The sequence below is a fragment of the Xyrauchen texanus genome, chromosome 7 (assembly GCF_025860055.1).
Source record: "Xyrauchen texanus isolate HMW12.3.18 chromosome 7, RBS_HiC_50CHRs, whole genome shotgun sequence".
NCBI classification, from domain to species: Eukaryota; Metazoa; Chordata; class Actinopteri; order Cypriniformes; family Catostomidae; genus Xyrauchen; species Xyrauchen texanus.
Window position 1 is genome coordinate 42,636,424 of NC_068282.1, and position 21,171 is coordinate 42,657,594.

The following is a 21,171-nucleotide window of genomic DNA, read 5'->3' on the forward strand; positions in this document are numbered from 1 at the left end:
TGTATTTTGGGGGGAATTTTGATATTTTAACCTCAGTTTCTGTAATATATCTATAATACACTGTGTACACAAAATAGATACACTCACGAACTTAAGGACAAAAATGTCCACATTGACACCCATTGAACCTGCAATATTTGATCCCAGTGCCATTAAAGCATAAAATCATGAATTCTATGATATTATGCTTTCTTTCCGGAGCCGTCTTCAAAATTTTAAGTTTTTATATTTTCCACCAGATGGCGCCATTTATCTCAAGTTTAGCCTATGGAGCAAACTGGCATTTAAAGGGTTAAACCGTGAAAATTAAATAATATTTGGTAGTTATGATCAGGACTGATGTTGTTTAAAAATGTAGTTAAAAACTCAGTGAAAGTGGATAACCTGTGTAAAATATGTACCGTTTGAAAGATGTTCGATATTAGGAAATAAAGTGGATAATAATTAATATGCTCATATACTACATACGTGTGTGTGTGTCCACACACAAAAGCAATTGAGAACTACTGTTTTAAGTTAAACGGAATGCATTCAACATAATCTAATGGGATACTCTGCTTCGTGTTGCAGCAGTAGGATCGATTAATGCTGCCTAGTACAGCAGTTCGACTGTGCTCTTTTGATTAAAGTGCCTGCCTTCCCTCTTGTAAACCCTGGTGACAACAAAATTTCGCCACATTAAGGTAATTTTAACATTAACTGCTTCTCACTTTTTTATATAAATATATATGATATACAACATGTGGCACACCGGATAAGATGTTCTGTGGATTTACACACCAGCAAATGTGTTTATTTTATTCGCAGTGTGTGATAAATAATTAGCTCGTGCTAGCTGCATGTGCGCGTCCATTGTGTTGTGCATAAAATTGACACATGAAACTATCAGAGAAATGTATCATTACCAGCAAACTCCAGCGACCCCAGTTTTGGTTTAAATAAACGATTTTTCCCCCTAAGGTTTGGCCGTTATTCTTAAACAGAGGCAGAAATGTTCAGCGAGAAAAGTAAAGGAATAATTTTGCACAATTGTAACACGATGTATACAAACATTTCCCTTGCATAAATTCACCATGGTAACAATAACTCCCGCCACAACTGCAGAGTTAGTACATAGATACAGAATTTATGTCATTTTGATTAATTTATTTTTCTTAATTTCTTCTTATGAAAGTGTTAGCTAATTCAAAATTATTATTAGGCTGTAGTAATATTGGGCCTACTAATATAAAACAATTTTAATCTTTTAAGTTCGGAATTATTAATATCTTTGTGTGTTATTTTTTTCTTGTCTATGAATAAATAAATAGAATTTTTAGAACAGCATGGTCTAAACGTATCTGTTTTTCTCTCCTTGTGCCAGGAGGAAGTCCCAGCCATGGATATTACAGCACCAGACACCGCTAGGAAAAGCTCTGCTACCTTTTCCATAGAGGTTCTGCAGTCAGACTTAAATAAAGATATGGATAACCCTGATTGTAAGGACATGAAAGACTGAATTTAAGATCAGAATTTAGACTATTAACTCAACTCTGACAAACAGGCTCAGTTTATATTAAGGACTGTACATTTCTTAATTTGAGTCAATGTGAAATGCAACCCATTTTACTCATATAATCTGTAATATTTCCAAGTGATACCAGGATATTGAACAAGCAAAAATATAACGTTGTATAACGTTTATATAAAAAATATAAACGTTGTCCCCAGAATGAAGCCAGGTTTTTGGAGGGATGGAGTTTAAAATGTATTAGGGATTTGTGACTTCAGCCGAGAAGCAAGGACATTTCAGATACAAGTGCAAGTTATTACATGTTGATAAAAGATTAGACAAGAAATGTCAAACATTCTTAATTTGGGATTACAAGCACTGATGTGTTTTAAACAACACTGGGCAGAGAAATAGAGTAAGAAAGTAAATAGGGTACATTTTAATTTTATTAAACATTTGTTTGCCGTTTAAAGATCACTGACACTTGGTTGCCTGTTTAAGTTGAATAGGATGATGTTGATATTGTGGTAAGGAAACTATAGATTCTCGAGAATTATAACTGCTTTATTTGATAACAAATGTTAGCTCAAAACAAGTTTCTTCACATTGTGCATTCTCTTTCACATTCTTACAGTAGGCATTCATGTTTGTGAGGGGTGTGGGACCAACTTTGAGACAAGGCGAGGTCTCTCCAGTCACGCCCGATCTCATCTCCGGCAGCTGGGCGTGGCTGTGTCTGACAGCAGTGGAGCTCCAATAGACCTCTTGTGCCAGCTAATTAAAGAACGAGGTGGAACTCTACCCAAACTCAAAACTCAGCCCAGCACTGTTAAAAAGTCCAAACACAAATCCCCCAGCAACAAAAAGAACACTGGGCCAAAACTAAAGATTAAAATATCCAACCTTGTTAAGAAAAAATATGCCATATCCTCCTCTTCCTCAACTGCTGTGAAAGGATCAGTCAAGTCTGGTCCACGTTCTTCGCCTATGGCTGTAGTGAAACCTCGTAAAGCCTCGTCAAAGTTGACTGCAGTGTCCACACCATCTTCATTCTCGTCTCCCTCCAAGGCTGTTGAGTCCAGTCTCAGTGATGCCAGTCCATCTACTACCTCCTCACTGGCCATTGCCAAGCCCCTCTGGGCCCCTCAGGAAACAGACGCTCCACTCAATTTAAGTAAGTAATAGTAAAGCATTTAAGAGGGTCATATCATGAGGAATCAAATTTTCCATGATCTTTTGTGAGAAAAGATTTGATTGTACATATCTATATATTGTAAAAAATATATATAGAGATTTCTGATGCATCACAATCTTCATTTCAACTATCTCGATATATAGATTCTTAAATCCCAAAATCGATCTATTACTCTATGCACAATACAGGAAATTACTCGCATTTGCAACCAAATTTCAAGCCAAGCGATTAAAATGTGTGTATTTGGCAACTGACTGGTAAATGAACAGAATGGAATTAAATCAAATTATATGTCCGTACCAACCCCCACCCCCCAATACAAATATGGAGTGGTCCAACACAAAATGAAAGTATACACGACCAGAAATACAAACAAATTTTAAAAACTGACAAGAGAAAACCACTGCCCCTCCCTGAGAACTTTCTAAAAAGACTAAATTGTTGCCCCATTTTTTATTAAATAACTCTGTTACTTCGCACTCTATATTACATTTCTTACAATGCTGCTACCCTGCCCATCTCCGTGTGCCACTCATGAAACGAGGGCGCTCCAGCCAACTTAAATCCTCTTAGAATTACCTGTATATTAATGACCGCCACATCGCCTAAAATTCAGAGTCTTGAGGCAAAAAGAAATTTGCGTGCCCAATACGTCACACATAAAACTCTGAACCCTCAACCAAAATTCTTGGATCACACACAACCAAAAAACATGGATTGTGTCCCCATCTTCTGATTGGCATCACCAGCAGGTGGGCGTGTCTTGAAGACCAAGAGACAATACCGGTTTTTAGCACTTGTTCAAGAAATCAATGTATATACTTGTAAATGGTACAAATGATGCAAATAAACGTCTAACAAAAAAAATATTGATTGAATACATGGATTTGTTCAGTCAAAAAAGTCCAAATGTGACCAAAATGAAGAAAAACGAATCAGATATAATTAGTCAAATTAATATTTGTGTAATATAATAGTTAGAAGGTCCACTGTATAATTAACAGCATTAGCTGGGAGAGAATTTCTTTAATATGTAAGCAAAAGGGACATTAGAGCTGAAACAAACCAAAATTAATCAAATCGAATTTAGAGCTTGTGAATCATTATTTAATTGGGAAATTTGTATCAATTCCCAACCCTAATGAGAACACACTGTAATTACTGGAAATACTGTAAACATACTGGAAGTTATTTTTAACAAGGTTCCTGAATGGTTTGTGTGACACATTTCAGAACAGAATGTTTTGTGTAAAACATTTCTTTTTAAAAAAAGTAAATTATGATTGTTTTGGGGGCAAAAAATTGGCTATTGACCCTTTTAAAATTCTTGAGTGTTTTGGTATGTGTTTGGAAGTTGGAGATGTTATAAGAAAAGAATTCCTGGGCTATATAAAGCAATCTAGTTAAACTGCTAAGTAAAGCTAAACCTGTTTGTAACATTTTAACCCATTTTGCAATGTTGTTCTGCTTTTTCACCAGCAACTATGATGAATTCCATAGCGAGGGATGATGTCCATGTGTGTGAATTGTGTGGAGCATGGTACGAGACACGTAAAGGTCTCTCCAGTCATGCCCGGGCCCATCTGCGCCAGTTTGGGGTGAATTTGGACTCAAAAGGTGCTCCCATAGAGGTCCTCCATAAAATCATTCAGAGTGAGGAGTTCCAGGAAAAGGCCACTGCCGGGCAACTGGAGGGGTTATCCGTTTTTGAGGATTATACTTCACTCTCCTCTACTCCTTCCACCTCTTCTGCCATCAGCAAACATCCCTCTCTTTTCCCTGTCTCATCTAAAGAACTGATTTCCATGAATCCAACACCACCCCCAAAGAAAAAGCAGAAACTTTCTCCAGATGTCTCGGAACTGTCACTTGGTAGAAAAACGGAACTGAAATTGCCTACTCCAACCAAGAAGAAGAAAAGTTCACCAGATGTTTCAGGGAGCATGACCCTCAGCGGAAAAGCTGCATTGAAATTACCATCTTCAACCAAAAAGCAGAAAACTACCCCAGATGTTTTAGGGAGCATGACCCTTGGTGGAAAAGCAGAATTGAAATCACCTACCCCAACCAAAAAGCAAAAAAGTTCACCGGATGTCTCCGGGTGCATGACCCTTAGTGCAAAAGCAGAACCAAAATCGCCTACTCCAACCAAGAAGAAGAAAAGTTCACCAGATGTTTCAGGGAGCATGACCCTCAGCGTGAAAGCTGCATCAAAATTACCATCTTCAACCAAAAAGCAGAACACTACCCCAGATGATTCCGAGTGCATGAGCCTTGGTGGAAAAACAGAATTGAAATCATCTACCACAACCAAAAAGCAGAAAAGTTCACCAGATGATTCAGGGAGCATGACCCTTAGTGGAAATGAAGAAATTAAATCACCCTCTCAAGGTGAGATTGTATTTTGCAATTATTTTAATTATTATTTTTGAGTGATTTGTTGTTGGGCGATTATAAGCAAAATTTTACAATTAAATGTTTATTACAATTAAAGGTGCATTAAGTAAGTTCTTGTTCATCTAGCCCCTTAGACTTACACTGACACCTAGTGGCCTGGATGCAGCAACATTCAAACGCAATAGTTTTTTACTGATGACAATGTAAAAATTCACAATCAGCCATGATTACTTTAATCAATGAGTGAAAGTGTAGAATGGTTACTCAGATCAAGCGAGTAATATTGGCTGGTCATGTGATTCTAACATGGCAGCCCCCATGTGCGGACCCTCTCCATGTAGAATAACAGCTTTTATAATGTTACTGATATGACTGAAGTCTTCATTTTAATGTGAGTGGTCATGATTTCCTACATGCGTTTCAAAATTACAGTTCATTTCTTAAGTAGTACAGCTTTTTTAATGAGGAAAACATTACTTGGTGCACCTTTTAATGTACGAATTAAAAGAATTTATTAATTAAACAAAGAAATGATTTTTTTTTTTCTTGACATTTTGTTAAATAATGGCATAGATTGCATTGTACACATTTTTACAGAAAGTGATTCAAAAGCAACAGAAAAAATTATGATAAGTCCATTTGACTTGAAACAATGTCCAAAATAACATAAGCACAAATTTTAAGATTTGTTTGAATTTATTTGAACAGCCTTTCAAATTGCAATAAAAAAAATAATGGCTCAAAAAGAAATAATTCTGATTTTAGTCCAATAAAATTATGCTTCACTCTTTTTAGTTGAACATAAGTGTTTACTTTGATTTTGAAGCAAACCTCCCAGTAATCTCTCTGAGGTAACCTTCACGGAGCGCGCTTTGACATGTTGAGTGGCCGAAGGGAAATTGGGTGCTAATCCCAGGTCCTAATGTAACCTTTGTCAGTGCAACTTATACACAAATGCAACTTATTTGTGTTTTTCCATCTCAACAATGCGATTTTAACCAGGTGCAACTTATATTCAGGTGTGACTTTACTTGCAGAAAATACAGCAATCGGGGTAAGATCATGCATGTTAACATGATCATTGACAGTAAGATGTAATAACACTCCTTACAATACGGTAGAGTTTTCCACATCCAAACATTTATTCCAATTGACAAGGTTCTACCAGTTTACAGTTTCTACTGGATTCACCCCTATACTGGTCTTGTTTAAAGCAGATTTAAAGGCCTGTTCACACCAACACCGTTTTATCGGTGCGATTGTTCATTTTGAATGTAACATTGTATTCCGATGGTGCTATTCACAGCAGGTCCGACAAATCGTCTGCCGACAATTAAAAGTTTTTTTTTTTACAGAGAGTTGTCCGATTAATTTTTTTATTTTCTTCGGACTCCGATGAAAATTCACTGACCAATGAGAAAATAGCTTTTTGTCATTTTCCAGAGTCGCTGCAGCTGCTCAATCCAGAGTGTTGGTGGCGCTAATCAACTGGTAAACACCGGCATTGGATGTGCAGCTGATATACACTGAGAAAATTCTATACTTAAAAATAAATAGTTCCAGTTCATGAACCCTTTGTACTGCAAACATAAACCAGGTCTGTTTTTGAAAATTTGCTCATGGTTTTTTTGTCTTAATGTACATTATTTAATATGTATATCAATGTCACTGCATATTCTCATGGCCTCAAAAATAGCAGCAAGGTTTGGCAATTCGTTTGCTCTAAGATCGTAGTAAAATATCCCATAAAAAGATTTGTTACATGCAATGTTTTCAACAAACAAATTGCAGACCCACACTGCTTTTTTTATTGCAAGGACAATATAACAAATTATTGCAATAATTTCAATAAAGAAAAGACCATGAGCAGTGTTTTCTTTTTATATAAATTTTTATGTATACATCATATTTTATACTATAATGTTATTCTCAGTGTACATTATTCCACATATATTTATATCACTGTACCTTGTGTTATATTATCCAGGCATTATAAAAGAGAAATTGAGCTTGGGAGTCTGGAATATAGACTTGCATGTAGTAAAATAAATTTGCAAATAAATATGAAAGCGCTTTTTACTCATCTCACTTGCATAATAAACACATTATATACTCCTCAAAATGCATCAACATCATGGAAAGAACATAATGTATTTATGCTAAATTAGGAAAATAAATGCTTTAACTGCATTTATTATATTAATCTCTAACAGCTGAAGGGTTCAGAAAGGAGACTGGTATAACAACAGTGCCATCTACTGTACAGGAGTGAAATCGGTTTTAGTTTCATCTTTTTATGGACTCAATGTGAATAGACCTTAAAACTGCAAGATTTAAGAAATGTGTTTTAAGAAAGATGTCCTATGACATAAATCTGCATCCAATAATAAAAAAAATCTATATTCTTAATTTCTAAGGTTGTGACCTCTATCATTGTCTACCCATGATACTATTATTCTTTCTTACATCCAAGGTGAATCATCGAAAGGTGTCAAATGTGAGTTCTGTCACGAGAAGTTTAAGAAGAGTCAGAGCTTGGCCAGTCATGCCCGCTACCACCTGCGACAGCTGGGCATCACTGAGTGGACTGTCCGTGGGTCTCCAATGGCCACTCTGCGAGAAGTGATGACCCGCCGTGATGCTCCTGCTGGTTCTCTCAAACCCCTGGGATCACCTTCACTGCCCCCACCTGCATCCACCTCTGTACCGTCCACTGTACCATATCTTCCCTCATCTCCTAAACCCCTTACCCAGACGTCCTCTTCTCCTCCTGTTCCTCACAAAGTCCCGAAGGCCAGGAAAGGCAATAGGACTGTGGTCCCAACACCAAAGGATGAGCCTATGGAAGTTGATATCTCTATCTTAGAGTCTCACAAGCCACAAAGCACACCAACCATCCCTTTACCATCCCAGAATGTGTCTAGTCCCACCACAGTTAAACCACTAGTGACTGGTGCGTAACATAATTACTGTGCTATTCCTTTATACAATTCCTTTTACAATTGGTGAATTCTTACTTGCATGAAATTGCATTATGGGCTGTTAACATGTTATGCTTGTGATGGAGCGATATCGAAGCAGTCTTGGCACTGGAGTGAACGCAACCACTCTTGCTTTCAAAAAAGTTTCCCACTCCAGGCTAAATCTCACAAATGTGTTCCCACACCATACTGCTCAAAATCTCTGGCATTTAATTTAATTAGTTCAAACCCATTGACCGCAGACTCAATTCAAACTTTTTGTAGATCAGTTCAGCTTTAGGTGTGCTATATATTTTTTAAACAAATGTAAAATATATTCTATATTTTCTCCTTGTTCATTGTTGCAAGTCAATGTTTCTCCCTTACAATACATTTTAGGAGGTGTATGCCCTTCAGCTGTCAGAAAACATGCAGAGACGCATGACTTGAAATACACTGCCTGGCCAAAAGAAAAAGTCGCCATTTGGATTTAAATAAGTAGATTTTTAAGAGCCTGTCATTGGATCATTATTGCAGTGATTAATATGTTTCAGCTGGCAACAATTCTTTTAACCATATCTGATGCAGTATGTAGCTTCTCATTTCTTAAACAACCATGTCGGAGGACGAATCCCATGGTCGTGGAAAATATGTTACTCTGTTTCAAAAGGGGCAAATAATTGGCCTGCATCAAGCAAAGAAAACAACGAAGGAGTTTGCTGAAATCATTGGAATTGGGTTAAGAACTGTCCAATACATACATTTGTTTTCCCCCAATGTCCTCGTGGTGGCGTAGTGACTCGCCTCAATCTGGGTGGCGGAGGACGAATCTCAGTTGCCTCCGTGTCTGAGACCGTCAATCCACGCATCTTATCACATGGCTTGTTGAGTGCGTTACCGCAGAGACATTGCGTGTGTGGAGGCATCACGCTATTCTCCGCGGCATCCACGCACAACTCGCCACATGCCCCACCGAGAGCAGACCACATTATAGCAAACATGAGGAGGTTACCCCATGTGACTGTCCCTAGCAACCGGGCCAATTTGGTTGTCACTGGAGTTGTCTGGAGTCACTCCGCACGCCCTGGATTCGAACTTGCGACTCCAGGGGTGGTAGGCAGCATCTTTATTCGCTAAGCTACCCAGGCCCCTACTGTCCAATGCATTATTAAAACCTGGAAGGATAGTGGTGAACCATCAGCTTCACAGAACAAATGTGGTCAGAAAAAGTCTTGAATGATCATGATCGGAGATCACTAAAACGCTTAGTCACATCGTAAAAAATCAACAGTAAAACTCACGGCTGTTTAATGGTGAAAGTAAGAGGATTTCCACAAGCACAATGCAACAAGAGCTTAAAGGATTGGGACTAAACAGCTGTGAAGCCACAAGAAAGCCACTTGTTTATTAATGCAACTCTATATGGAAATAAATGTTGTGACGTTGCATAAGGTTGTCGAAACAATGCCATGAAGAATGCACGCCGTAATCAAAGCTAAAGATGGTCCAAAAAAAATGATAGGATCACTATTAGTGTATGCAACTTTTTTTTTGGCAAGGCAGTGTATCTGAATATAATTTGTTTAAAAATAATTTAAAGTAACTGGAATTTTTGTGTTACACTACTTTTTGATGTAAAAGTAATTAGAGTACATTAATTTAATTTATGTAATCTAAGGAATGCTTTGTAATCAGACTGCAGACAATGATGGCCTCATTGTAATATTTGCATTGTAATTCCAATTGGTCTTATTTCTTAAATCCAATTTTTGGTTTTCCTTTTTTACATCTATTTAACTCTTTATAGCCACTGCAAAGGCAGCTCAGAAAACATAAACTGTCTAATATGTAATGTAATATGTCACAAAATGGAGAGTAAACAGCCAGTTGTGATGAAACCGTGAAAGATATCCATTTGATGCAAGTCTACATACAATTGAAATTGAATGGCACTAGGTGCTGATTCCCTTGCACAGTCAACCGAAAGCAAGATGAGTGCTGAGTGTCATCACAGCGTCAAAAGCGCTGCATTTCATTTAGATCTACAATTTAAACATACATTTAAGCCACTATGGTGCCTTAAAAGCAGTGGTATTTCTTTTGGGAAATGCTAATCTACCTTCAAATAATGTCCATTGTTTGTCAAACTTTAAATGACAGTTAAAAATCTTCAATCCAATTACTAGTTTTCTTATGTTGTAATATGAATCTCTTAGTTTAAATTTTTTCTGTTCATAACTGAAGTTTATCACCTTCCACAGCCCCTAAGCCCGAGCAGCAAGACTCCACTCAGTTTGTGTGCTGTGACTACTGTGGCGAGATGTTTGATACTCGTAAAGCCTTCTCCTGTCATGCACGGGGTCACTTACGACAGCTTGGTGTAAAGTGGTCCTTGAAGGTGCCGCCAATAAAAGCCCTATATGAGCTCATGAAGAGGGAGGGCACTGAAAAGGCATCAGCGGTCAAACCGGAACATGGCGTTGGGGCAGCAGTACAGTGGAAAAGGCCAGCATCCTCACCCTGCGCGGTTACTCCATCACCTGAGAAAACTGCCTCAGACAACACGACTACAAGTATGCAGAGCATGTTACATGTCACTTGTTTGTTTCATAGCAACTAACTAAAAATGCACACAAGACAATTTGCTTACTATATAATATTTATGAAAGTAAACGAATACCCAAATTACATTCTATATTTGCCAAAATGTTAAGTTTAGAACCAGAGCACACTGCGGTGGGTACTGTAATGTAGTGCAATCAACTTGATTTTCCATTTCCAGAATGAACTCTAAGCAGGATCAACTGCAACGTTTAACATTTCATTCCTGACTTATTATTTAACTGGGGGGCCAAAATGTATAAAGAAATATTTAAACAAAACTTGTACTAAAGTTTAAAAATAACATTAATTAAATGGCTGGACACCACTCGCTGAATTAATTCTGCAATGTCGTGAGATCATGTGACATATGTAGCATACTACTGTTTTGAAACCGATATCATTAGATGCTGTAAAGTGTTTTACATACCATTTTTAATAAATACTAGGCAGTATATGTTCTGTGCAGTATGCTATTATTACATTACAAATATGTTTATATTTTTTTATATACAGTTGAAGTCAGAAGTTTACATGCACCTTAGCCAAATACATTTAAACTCAGTTTTTTACATTGACTCACAATTCCTGACATTTAGTCATAGAAAACATTCTCTGTCTTTGGTCAGTTAGGATCACTATTTTAAGAATGTGAAATGTCAGAATAATATTAGAGAGAATTATTTATTTTAGCTTTTATTTCTTTCATCACATTCCCAATGGGTCAGAAGTTTCCATACACTTTGTTAGTATTTGGTAGCATTGCCATAGCATTGTTTAACTTGGATCAAATGTTTTAGGTTGCCTTCCACAAGCTTCTCACAATAAGTTGCTGGAATTTTGGCCCATTCCTCCAGACAGAACTGGTGTTACTGAGTCAGGTTTGTAGGCCTCCTTGTTTGCAAACACTTTTGTAGTTCTGCCCACAAATTGGATTGAGGTCAGGGCTTTGTGATGGCCGCTCCAATACCTTGACTTTGTTTTCCTTAAGCCATTTTAACACAACTTTGGAGGTATGCTTGGGGGTAATTGTCCATTTTGAAGTCCATTTGCGAATTTTTTCTTCCTCATAATGCCATCTATTTTGTGAAGTGCACCAGTCCCTCCTGCAGCAAAGCACCCCCACAACATGCATCCAACCCCATGCTTCACGGTTGGGATGGTGTTCTTTGGCTTGCAAGCTTCACCCTTTTTCCTTCAAACATAACGATGACAATTATGGCTAAACATTTTTGTTTTATCAGACCAGAGGACATTTCTCCAAAAATTAAGACCTTAGTCCCAATCTGCACTTGGTCTGGCTTGTTTATGGTGGTTTTGAAGCTGTGGCTGTGAGCCTTTCAGGTCATGTCAATATAGGACTCGTTTACTGTGGATATAGATACTTGTCTACCTGTCTTCTCCAGCACCTTCAAAAGGTAATTTGCTGTTTTTCTGCGATTTGATTTACACTTTTCGCACCAAACTACGTTCATCTCTAGGTGACAGAATGCGTCTCCTTCCTTAGTGTGTTAATACTTGCGTACTATTGTTTGTATAGATGAACGTGGTACCTTCAGTCGTTTGGAAATTGCTGGAGGTCTGCAGTTATTTTTCTGAGGTCTTGGCTGATTTCTATTGATTTTCCCATGATGTCAAGCAGAGAGGCACTGAGTTTGAAGGTAGACCTTCAAATATATCCACAAGAATTTTCCAAGCTGCCTAAAGGCACAGTTAACTTTTTACCCACTGGAATTGTGATATAGTCAATTAAAAGTGAAACAATCTGTCTGTTAACAATTTTTGGAACAATTACTTATGTCATGCACAGAGTAGATGTCCTAAACAACTTGCCAAAACTATAGTTTGTTACTATAAAATCTGTGGAGTGGTTAAAAAATTAGTTTTACTTCAACCTAAGTGCATATAAGCTTATGACTGCAACTGTATTCAGGCCCAAATGACCATGGAACTGAATGAACCATATTCCCTGAAATCCATTCTGTGCCACAGTGTAACTAGAGTGCATCCAGAGATTATTGTTGATGCCAAGATGTTTTTTTGTCAACTCTGTGTCATATCTTGTTTTGTTCTCCACTCTTTTACCTCTGTGCTACAGGCTGTGATGCCACCTGTGAACTATGTGGTTTTGATTTTGAAAATCGAAAGGCACTGGCCAGCCATGCAAGGGCCCATCTTAGGCAGCAGGGAGTGGATTGGAAAATCATTGGCTCACCTATTGAAACCCTGACTGCCTGGATGCAGAGTGAACCGGAGAAAGTAGCAGAGCTCCACAAACGCTACATGCAGGGGCACCTGCCTTTTGTCAAGAAGGTGAGTCTACATCAACAGCCTTGTTTAGAAAGACAACAATAATTTATTTATTTATTTATTTATTTATTTATTTTTTTTTTATTCCAACTAAACCACATTTGTCTTTGAGTAATACAAGCCACAATGTAGAACAAACACACATGGAAAGAAGGGGTGAGACTATAAAACATGCATAATTTTATGATTTTCAAGTCATGTTATTTTTATTTTTTTTCTTCAGATGGCTGCAGTCTGCCCCCAATACATGACACATTCTCATGTTTTCTTCATTTGAAATGAAAGTGTTGGTTTTTAATGTAGTGAAGTTTCAGAAATTTGCTTATTTGCATATGCAAATGAATGGTGAAATGTATATGAAAATAAGATCTAAAAAAAATAAATCCCAAAAGAAGTGGATCATTTTATTATTTTTACTTCAGGGAAGAAGAAATTTTACAATTTCTTAAAATATATATAATTTTGACCGCAAACAGTGAGCGGCCCTTCTTTAATAGAATAGTAGGGTTAAAACATTTTTACAATTCAGTGTATCGTTGATATTCACAAGAAAGTATTTTTGCTTCCCTCTGTTTAAGGGCTCTAGAAGAAGCTCCTCTTCTCCATACCCTTCCTCAGACTCTGAGGATGTCCGTCTTGGTTCTCAGAAAGCTTCATCAGCAGCTCGAGTCTCTGCAGTTCAGCCCCAGGTATCCCAGCTCTCCAAAGGACCTATGGGAGTGGCACCTGCTAGAGAGGGCAAAGCAGGGCTGAGCCACTCCTCCTCACCACAGCACAGGAAACGCCCCTCACAGGGTGAAGCTCCACTGTCTTCAGACAGCCTGATTCAGACCACCACGGCCCGCAGTGAATTTGCCGTTCGTTCACCTAGAGGTAGGTTATATACAAATATATTTAATCTGTGTTTATACAGTGGGGTCTGTCTTTGAAACCACAATTATTCACAATTATTTTGGCCACTAATCAAATTTGTGACTGATATTGTTAATATTTTTGCACAACATGTCTGAATATACAAGATGCTGTTTTGAACATTCTTAAATCATACTGTATAATATGGATCCCTCTTGGAGTCAATGCCAGCTCGAGTGCACGTGGCCATTTTAAGCGAAATACTACGAATTTCTGAAATTAAGTAGAATATTTTTGATTAAATTTTCACTAGTGCTGCATGATTAATGATATCGCAATCGCAATGTCAGCCTGTGCGATTATATGACGGCAAAATGCTGTGAATTTATTAAATAAATAAGTGCATGTGTGGACGTGACAGCCCATTTTGTACACAGCTAATAAAAAGATGACCAGTCTATAATGATGACATGTGAGATGAGAGGAGCACTGCAGCTCGAGTGTCTGATAGAAACACTTATCACAGCATGGCGATATATCTTTATTTCATCCTTAATTAAGCTTCAGATATTTATCTAAATAAACACAAACTCCAAAACTGTCTCTCTGTGTGGTCAGATCTGCTTCAACCAGTCGCGGAAGAGACCCAATCTGAGCGGGAGAGATTTAAAGTTCCGCCGGCTGATGCAAAATCTAACACGGAGACGCTAGTCTCTCACCCCCGCTGTCTGCAGCTCGCAACGTCTAAATGTCTAAACTTCGACTAAATATGATCAACACTAAAATGGACATTTGACAGGATTAAGATTAAATAATAAAAAAAACAGCTGACCAAATTAACACTAGTATTCTGTTGCCAGGTCATTAGTAGTGTATTAATGCAAAGCCAATGTTTACGTGTTTTTAACATCACTTTTTTGATCAGTATGGTACCACCTCCGCCTCATTTAAAACCAGGAAAAACCCTGGTGATATGGCGATATTTTGGCTTTAAGATAACTGACGCTGAGCAGAGAGAGGTACTGTGCAAAATTTTAATTGCTACATCATGTGGCAACACGACAAATTTATATCAGCACCTGAAACAGCACAGAGAAAAGTGAGGTTTCAGAAAATGATCCACACACTGGACAAGAGATACCAGCGATAAGTAGAGCTTTTTAGAAAGAGGATTTGAAAATATGAGTTGGTCATTTAAAAAAGTGGTTTGATATTATATTTATATTATATTATTGATTTTCTATCCAGTTTCCTTTTCAAAAGAGTTTATAGAAAGTACATGTTACATCCTGCTTAAATGTCCCTGTTTGTTTGGACAATCTTAATTTCATGAATATTTGTATGTTCTTATTTATTGTTCCATTTTATTTAGGTGTAATATTGAGAAAATAACAAGTTTGCAGTAATGTAAAGATATTATTTAATTGATTAAAAATAGATTATTAATTTGAAAACAGTTCATTTAAAGCTATTTTTGTTGCTAGTTTGTATGTTTGAGTTGAGAAATACACATTTCAGCATTATCAGTAATCTATTTGTGCATTTTCCTTGATAACCAAGCAAGTTGACTCTTGATACTATTTGTTTATTATATTGCAATCGCATATCGCAATATTAGCCTCAATAATCGCAATATGACATTTTCCCCAAATCGTGCAGCCCTACTTTTTTTCACCTTTATTGTTATGCTGAAAATAGGATTTGTAATGCCATTTCTTTTATTAATTAGAAAATAATGCAAAATAAAAGCATGGTCTCTAACCTTTGGACACCAATATGTATTTCTTGCTTGAAGGAATATTCTGGGGTCAACACAAGTTGACCTCAATCGAAAGCATTTGTGGTATAATCTTGATCACTACAAAAAATTATTTCAACTCATCGCTCCTTTTCTTTATAAAAGCAAAAATTTAGGTTATAGTGAGATACTCAAAATGGAAGTGAATGGGGCCAATTTTATGAGGGTTTAAAAGGCAGATGTGAAGCTTATAATTTTATAAAAGCACTTACTTGAATTCTTCTGTTAAAACTGAAAAGTTGTTTATCATAATTTTTCAGTCATTTGTGGGTTTTATGGTTTGTTGTCATTACATCATCATGGCAACGAAGTTGTAAAATTGGCCATAACTTAACAGAAAAGTTTAGTAAGCTATTTTATCACACTAAAACCATGTTCATGCGTATACTGTTCATGTCTTGTGGTTATACCTTTGAAGTATTTTAACGTTTACGGATTGGCCCAAATCACTTCCATTGTAAGTGCCTCACTGTAACCCAGAATTTAGCTTTTTTGTTTTTTTTTGTAGAAAAGGGAGGGGTAAGTAAAAATACATGTGTGTGGTAATCATTATTATGCCACAAATAGCTTAACTTGTATTGAACCCAGAATATTCCTTTAAGGTGAAGGGCTCCAAGAGAGGGCTGAGTGGTATGACTGTGTGTAATATGCAGAGAGTGAAGAAATGCGAAATGTGTTAACCGGTTATACTGTGGCAGATATATTTGCTTAAGCTATTAGTGGACAGGACAACTTTGATATTACATGTGAGAGCAATAAAGAAACATGGAAAAATGCAAAAATAAACAGAAGATAAATAAACATCCCAAACAGGTGAACAAGAAGTAATTAAGGAATGTTCAATATGAGTTGGGGTATGTCTACATTAATCTGGATATATTTAAAAATAAGTTTTCGTTTTCCAATGTCCACACTGCCGTTTTCAAAAGTTTTCCAAAATGTTCTGGTCCTCACCATGAAAACTCTTTAATCCCCTTACTACGCATGCCAAAAAAAATTGCTGTTCCATGTACAGTCTAAAACGCAATTCCAAGTAAAACTTCCCATCGCCTTTGAAGGAATGCAATGTAAAGGTTGTACAAAGTGACATTAATCCTCAACAATGCTATCAAAGTGGATATCAGACATACTGATTTGGGTTGAATGGATCACATGACAACAAATACGTCATTATTTTCAGATATCTCCATTTTCCCTGTCGACTCAAACGCAAAGACAGCGTTTTCAAAAAACCATGACAAAAATGCCATCTCAGTGTGTACAGAAGGCCAAAACGTAGAGAAAAAGATGCATTTTCAAATGAAAACGTATTGGTGTGGACATAGCCTTAAGCTCATTCAACACCACTTGTAGCATGTTGATAAGCACAAAAATAATTTAAACGTTTCCATTGTTTATTTAAAATAAAAAACAGTTAGGTAACATTAAAAAGGTTAGACTAAGTTGCGGTTAGACTAAGTGAATGGGGCCAATCCATAAACATTCACTACCATTGTAACTTAATGTAACCGTGTTTTTTTTTTTTTTTATAAACAAGGGAAATCTACATTATTTTTTGTGGTAATTGACATTTTGCCAAAAATACTGTTGATTGAGCTTCATATGTATTGAACCTGAAACATTTTTTAAGTAGAGTTATTAGGCACAAAATATTTGTTTTCAGTTCCTGAGCAATGTTACAACTTGCAGCATTAATATAGAATTCAAATGACCTTCAATCATAGGCAAGTATTTTTCAGCCAATTTACAACAGCTTAAAATGTGGTATATCCAATCAAAAATCTGAATTTATGAACTATATTCTATTGAATTTCCAGCAAAAATAACTTTAAGATATAAAGTATACCGCTGTGATATAGAATTTTTCTTACTGTGATATTAGATTTTGCTCATACCGCCAACCCCAAATCCAAAAATTGTTTTTGTTTTAGCCAATAATGAAAATGAATATGCATAGTGAGGGTCTCTCTCTGTGACCCCAACAAATTTTAACTGATATAAAACGGTTAATAAAGGACCTTATAAGCATGAAGTAACAACCAGTTTACAGCCTGAATCAAATCTCTTTCTCTATGTCTTAGGCTCTGAACGGCGTTCTACTAAGCATTCATCCCACCGTGAGGGCATATCAGGGGAGACCGAACCTTCAAAGCCTTCTCGGGTAGGAAACATTCCATCCTTGGTGCCTAGACCACCAGAGACCAGCCTGGTAAAGCTGGTAGGGAAGGTGTACTCTCTCAAGTGCAGGTGAGCTCAAGCCATTGCTGCCCTTTTAACTCATGTTTGTGTATAGTTTTTTTGTGTTTGAAATTTTAAATATAATAATAAAATGTTTTATTTCTTAGGTTCTGTGAGGAGGTTTTCGAAGGACCACTCTCCATACAGGAGGACTGGGTCATGCACTTACAGCAACACATCCTCAAGCTCAAAAAGAATTCAACCTCATCACCCCAGTCGAGTGAAAGCAGGGGTCCCGTACAGTCTCCTCTCACCCACACAGAAGCACCACTTCTTATCGGCCCACAGGCTATGTAGATGCTCTCTCTGCTGTGGTCTTTCTTTTCATAAGTTTGAAATTATGCAGCTACACTACACTGACTCTTTCCTGCAGATATGCCTTTATTTCCTAGACCATAACTGTCAATTGTAATACTGTTTTGTTTTAAACTTTTAGCTATTTTGTTTTTACTTTTAGATGAAAATGTTTGTACAGCACTACTGAAAGCGATTATGACCACAGCCTTTCCTATCTGTCAAGTGTTTTCCAGTGATTTATCTGAATGTATTTGAATGTTTATAATGTTATCACATTTTAGCTGGTATTTTCTTGGTTAAAAAGATTTCAAACCTGTTGTTTTGTACTGTATGTAAGGAACGTTTGCATTGGTGCTCAAGTTGAGTTTTTAAGAAGGTTTTATTGTTTTATGAACAAATGAATACATGTTGACCAGGATTTGGTTTTTGATTTTAAAATAGTAGAATTTGGAATAACATTGCTCTTCACATAAGTGAAAAATGATTTCAGATTCTTCAGTGCCGACAAGTCCAATCAAATGGATTACATCAGATTTATGTATGTATTAATGAAAATTGTTTCAGGCTTTATATAAATCAGGCTGTCTTTAAGAAACCAGCACTACAGAGAAGTCAAGCCATGTCGTGTGATCTCAACATTAAATTTCTTGTCTTGACTAATGAATTTTGGGGGTGTTTTTCCTAACAATACTAGTTTAATTAGTAGACAGCGGGCTTCCTGTTTTTTGACTGATGACAGATGGAGTTTTTGGGAAACCTGTATGAAAACAGTCATTGTTGCAATTTCTTTTGGTGCTGCGAGTGGTGCAAAAATGACACACTTCAACTTTTCAAAATGTGGAAATTGTATGTTTGAGACTTATCTTTTCACCAACTCCTTTGTCTCAGGCTTTGCCGAGATTTTAAAGAGAGGCCGACTGATATATCAATTTTACCGATTAATTCAGTTGCTTTTTGCAACTATCGGTTATCGGCAAAAATTAATGCTGATAATATTATTACCCTTTGTGTTCCTCTGTGGCCAAATACCTTTCATCTGATGAATAGATAGGCTATAATAAGCCTAATTGGTGAATTTTAAATGATAGGTTATTGTAACTGAGCCAAGTCTCTGTCACCGTCACACTTTGTGGACTTATTCATGGTTATTAATATGAAATGTTATAAATAAAAGAAAGGCTTATGAAGCATAGAAATTACTGAAGATTTATTTATGTGACCTTTTTATAATTGTTGAGTTCATGTTGATTTTGAAAGTCTGTTTTTTATAATACCGGAATAAAGGGCAGTTGAAGATCATTGAGGATCTATTGTTGATGAATTACTGCTCAAACATTGTTTATTAGCCCATATGATAATGTACATTTTTATAGTGTTTTTATTGTTATACATTGTAGTTGATTGTAAGAGTGCATATTTTGTTTCCCTTGTGTGATCGTGTGAGCTGGAAATACAGACATTTTAAAATATGAGTTTTGTAGCCTCTATGTCTGTGCTCGTAGTAAGACAAAAAAATGCAACATTCAATAAATAGAATTTCAAAACTATCGGCCAATTTATCAGTTATTGGCCTTTTCCACCAGCTTAGTTTATGGTTTCTGCAAAATCCACACAGTCGACCTTGAAGTCTTGAAGCAGCTTTTTAATACTTGATGTCTGCTAAGCCATATTCCTCGGTTAATGAAGCCCTCCTGTTTCAAGCATATCATCTGCTTCCAGCAGTGAAGAGGCTGTGTACACCAGTTGTGCTGAGAGATGGTAATTATAGTGGATATTGAGTGGACCAATGACTCTATGTACTCTATTGTTGAAGCAAGGTGAAATTAAGAACTTGTAGAATGGTGTTCTATCAGGCTGTAATAACAGATTTTGTATATTGAAAAAGTATGTGATTCCTTTGTAATTACCTATATGTATAAATTTGTCTTAAAATCTGGTTTGTTCTTAATCTAAATTACAATAATGAACAAACAAACTCTGTTTTAACTAATAACACTGATTATTGTATTGTTCTTTTACATATTGAATACATCATTCAAACATTCACAGTGTAGGTTGGAAAAAGTATGTGAACCCCTAGGCCAATAATGTCAACAAAAGCTAATTAAAGACAGGCATTGGCAAACCTGGCATCCAATAAATGAAACCAGATTGGAGGTGTGGTTTAGAGCTTTGACTTATAAAAAAAAACATTAAAACATTTTGAGTTTGCAAAACATCTGCTGATGTGGACCGTGCCTTGTGAAAAAGAGATCTCAGAAGACATAGGATCAAGAATTGTTGCTTTGCAAATAGTTATTTCAGAGAGCTTAGATATTCATTTGTCTACAATAAGACAAAGTATCTAAAAATGGAGATGATTTAGTACTGTGGCTACTCTCCCTAGAAGTGGCCATCCAGCAAAGATGACTCAAAATGAACACCGCAGAATGCTCAATGAGGTAAAAAAAATAAAGAACCCTAGAGTGACAGCTAAAGACATGACTGAACAATTTGGAACTGGTTAGTATCTCTGTTCATGAGTCTACAATATGGAAAATATTATACAGGCATGTTTGATTAACAATGAAAAAGTTGCTGCTTTCCAACAAAAACATTGCTGCATGCCTGAAGTTTGGCAAAGATCACCATGACACTCCACAGCGCTACTGGGAAAATGTTTTGTGGACTGATGAAACTAAGGTTGAATTTGGGACGAACACACAGCACTACATATGGCGTTAAAAGGGCACCACATGAAAACATCATGGCAACGATGAAGTGGTGGAGGAAGCATCATGATTTGGGGCTGATTTGTGGATTGAACCACTTGCCATATTTTAGGGAAAAATTAATTTCCGAGTTTATCAAGATATATTACAGAATAATGTCAGGGTGACTGTGCACCGGCTGAAGCTCAGTACCCTAAACATCAAAGTAAATCCACTACTGGCTTCAGAAAATGAAAATCCACCTTTTGGAGTGGCCCAGTCAGAGCCCAGATCTTATATACCCAATATAGGTGCTGTGGAATTAATTATGTACCTTTGGA

The 21,171-nt window shown here is 36.7% G+C and overlaps 1 protein-coding gene across 1 annotated transcript; it reads left to right on the plus strand.

Moving 5' to 3' along the window:
- The first annotated feature begins 629 nt into the window (after positions 1 to 629).
- On the plus strand, positions 630 to 19,614 carry wiza (WIZ zinc finger a). Its single transcript, XM_052130358.1, has 10 exons — positions 630 to 683; positions 1,364 to 1,478; positions 2,127 to 2,666; positions 4,167 to 5,078; positions 7,558 to 8,037; positions 10,306 to 10,617; positions 12,744 to 12,958; positions 13,534 to 13,828; positions 17,687 to 17,852; positions 17,951 to 19,614. The coding sequence occupies exons 2-10, from the start codon at positions 1,379 to 1,381 to the stop codon at positions 18,138 to 18,140; spliced, it is 3,210 nt and encodes a 1,069-aa protein (XP_051986318.1). The 5' UTR covers positions 630 to 683; positions 1,364 to 1,378; the 3' UTR covers positions 18,141 to 19,614.
- The last annotated feature ends 1,557 nt before the right edge of the window (positions 19,615 to 21,171 follow it).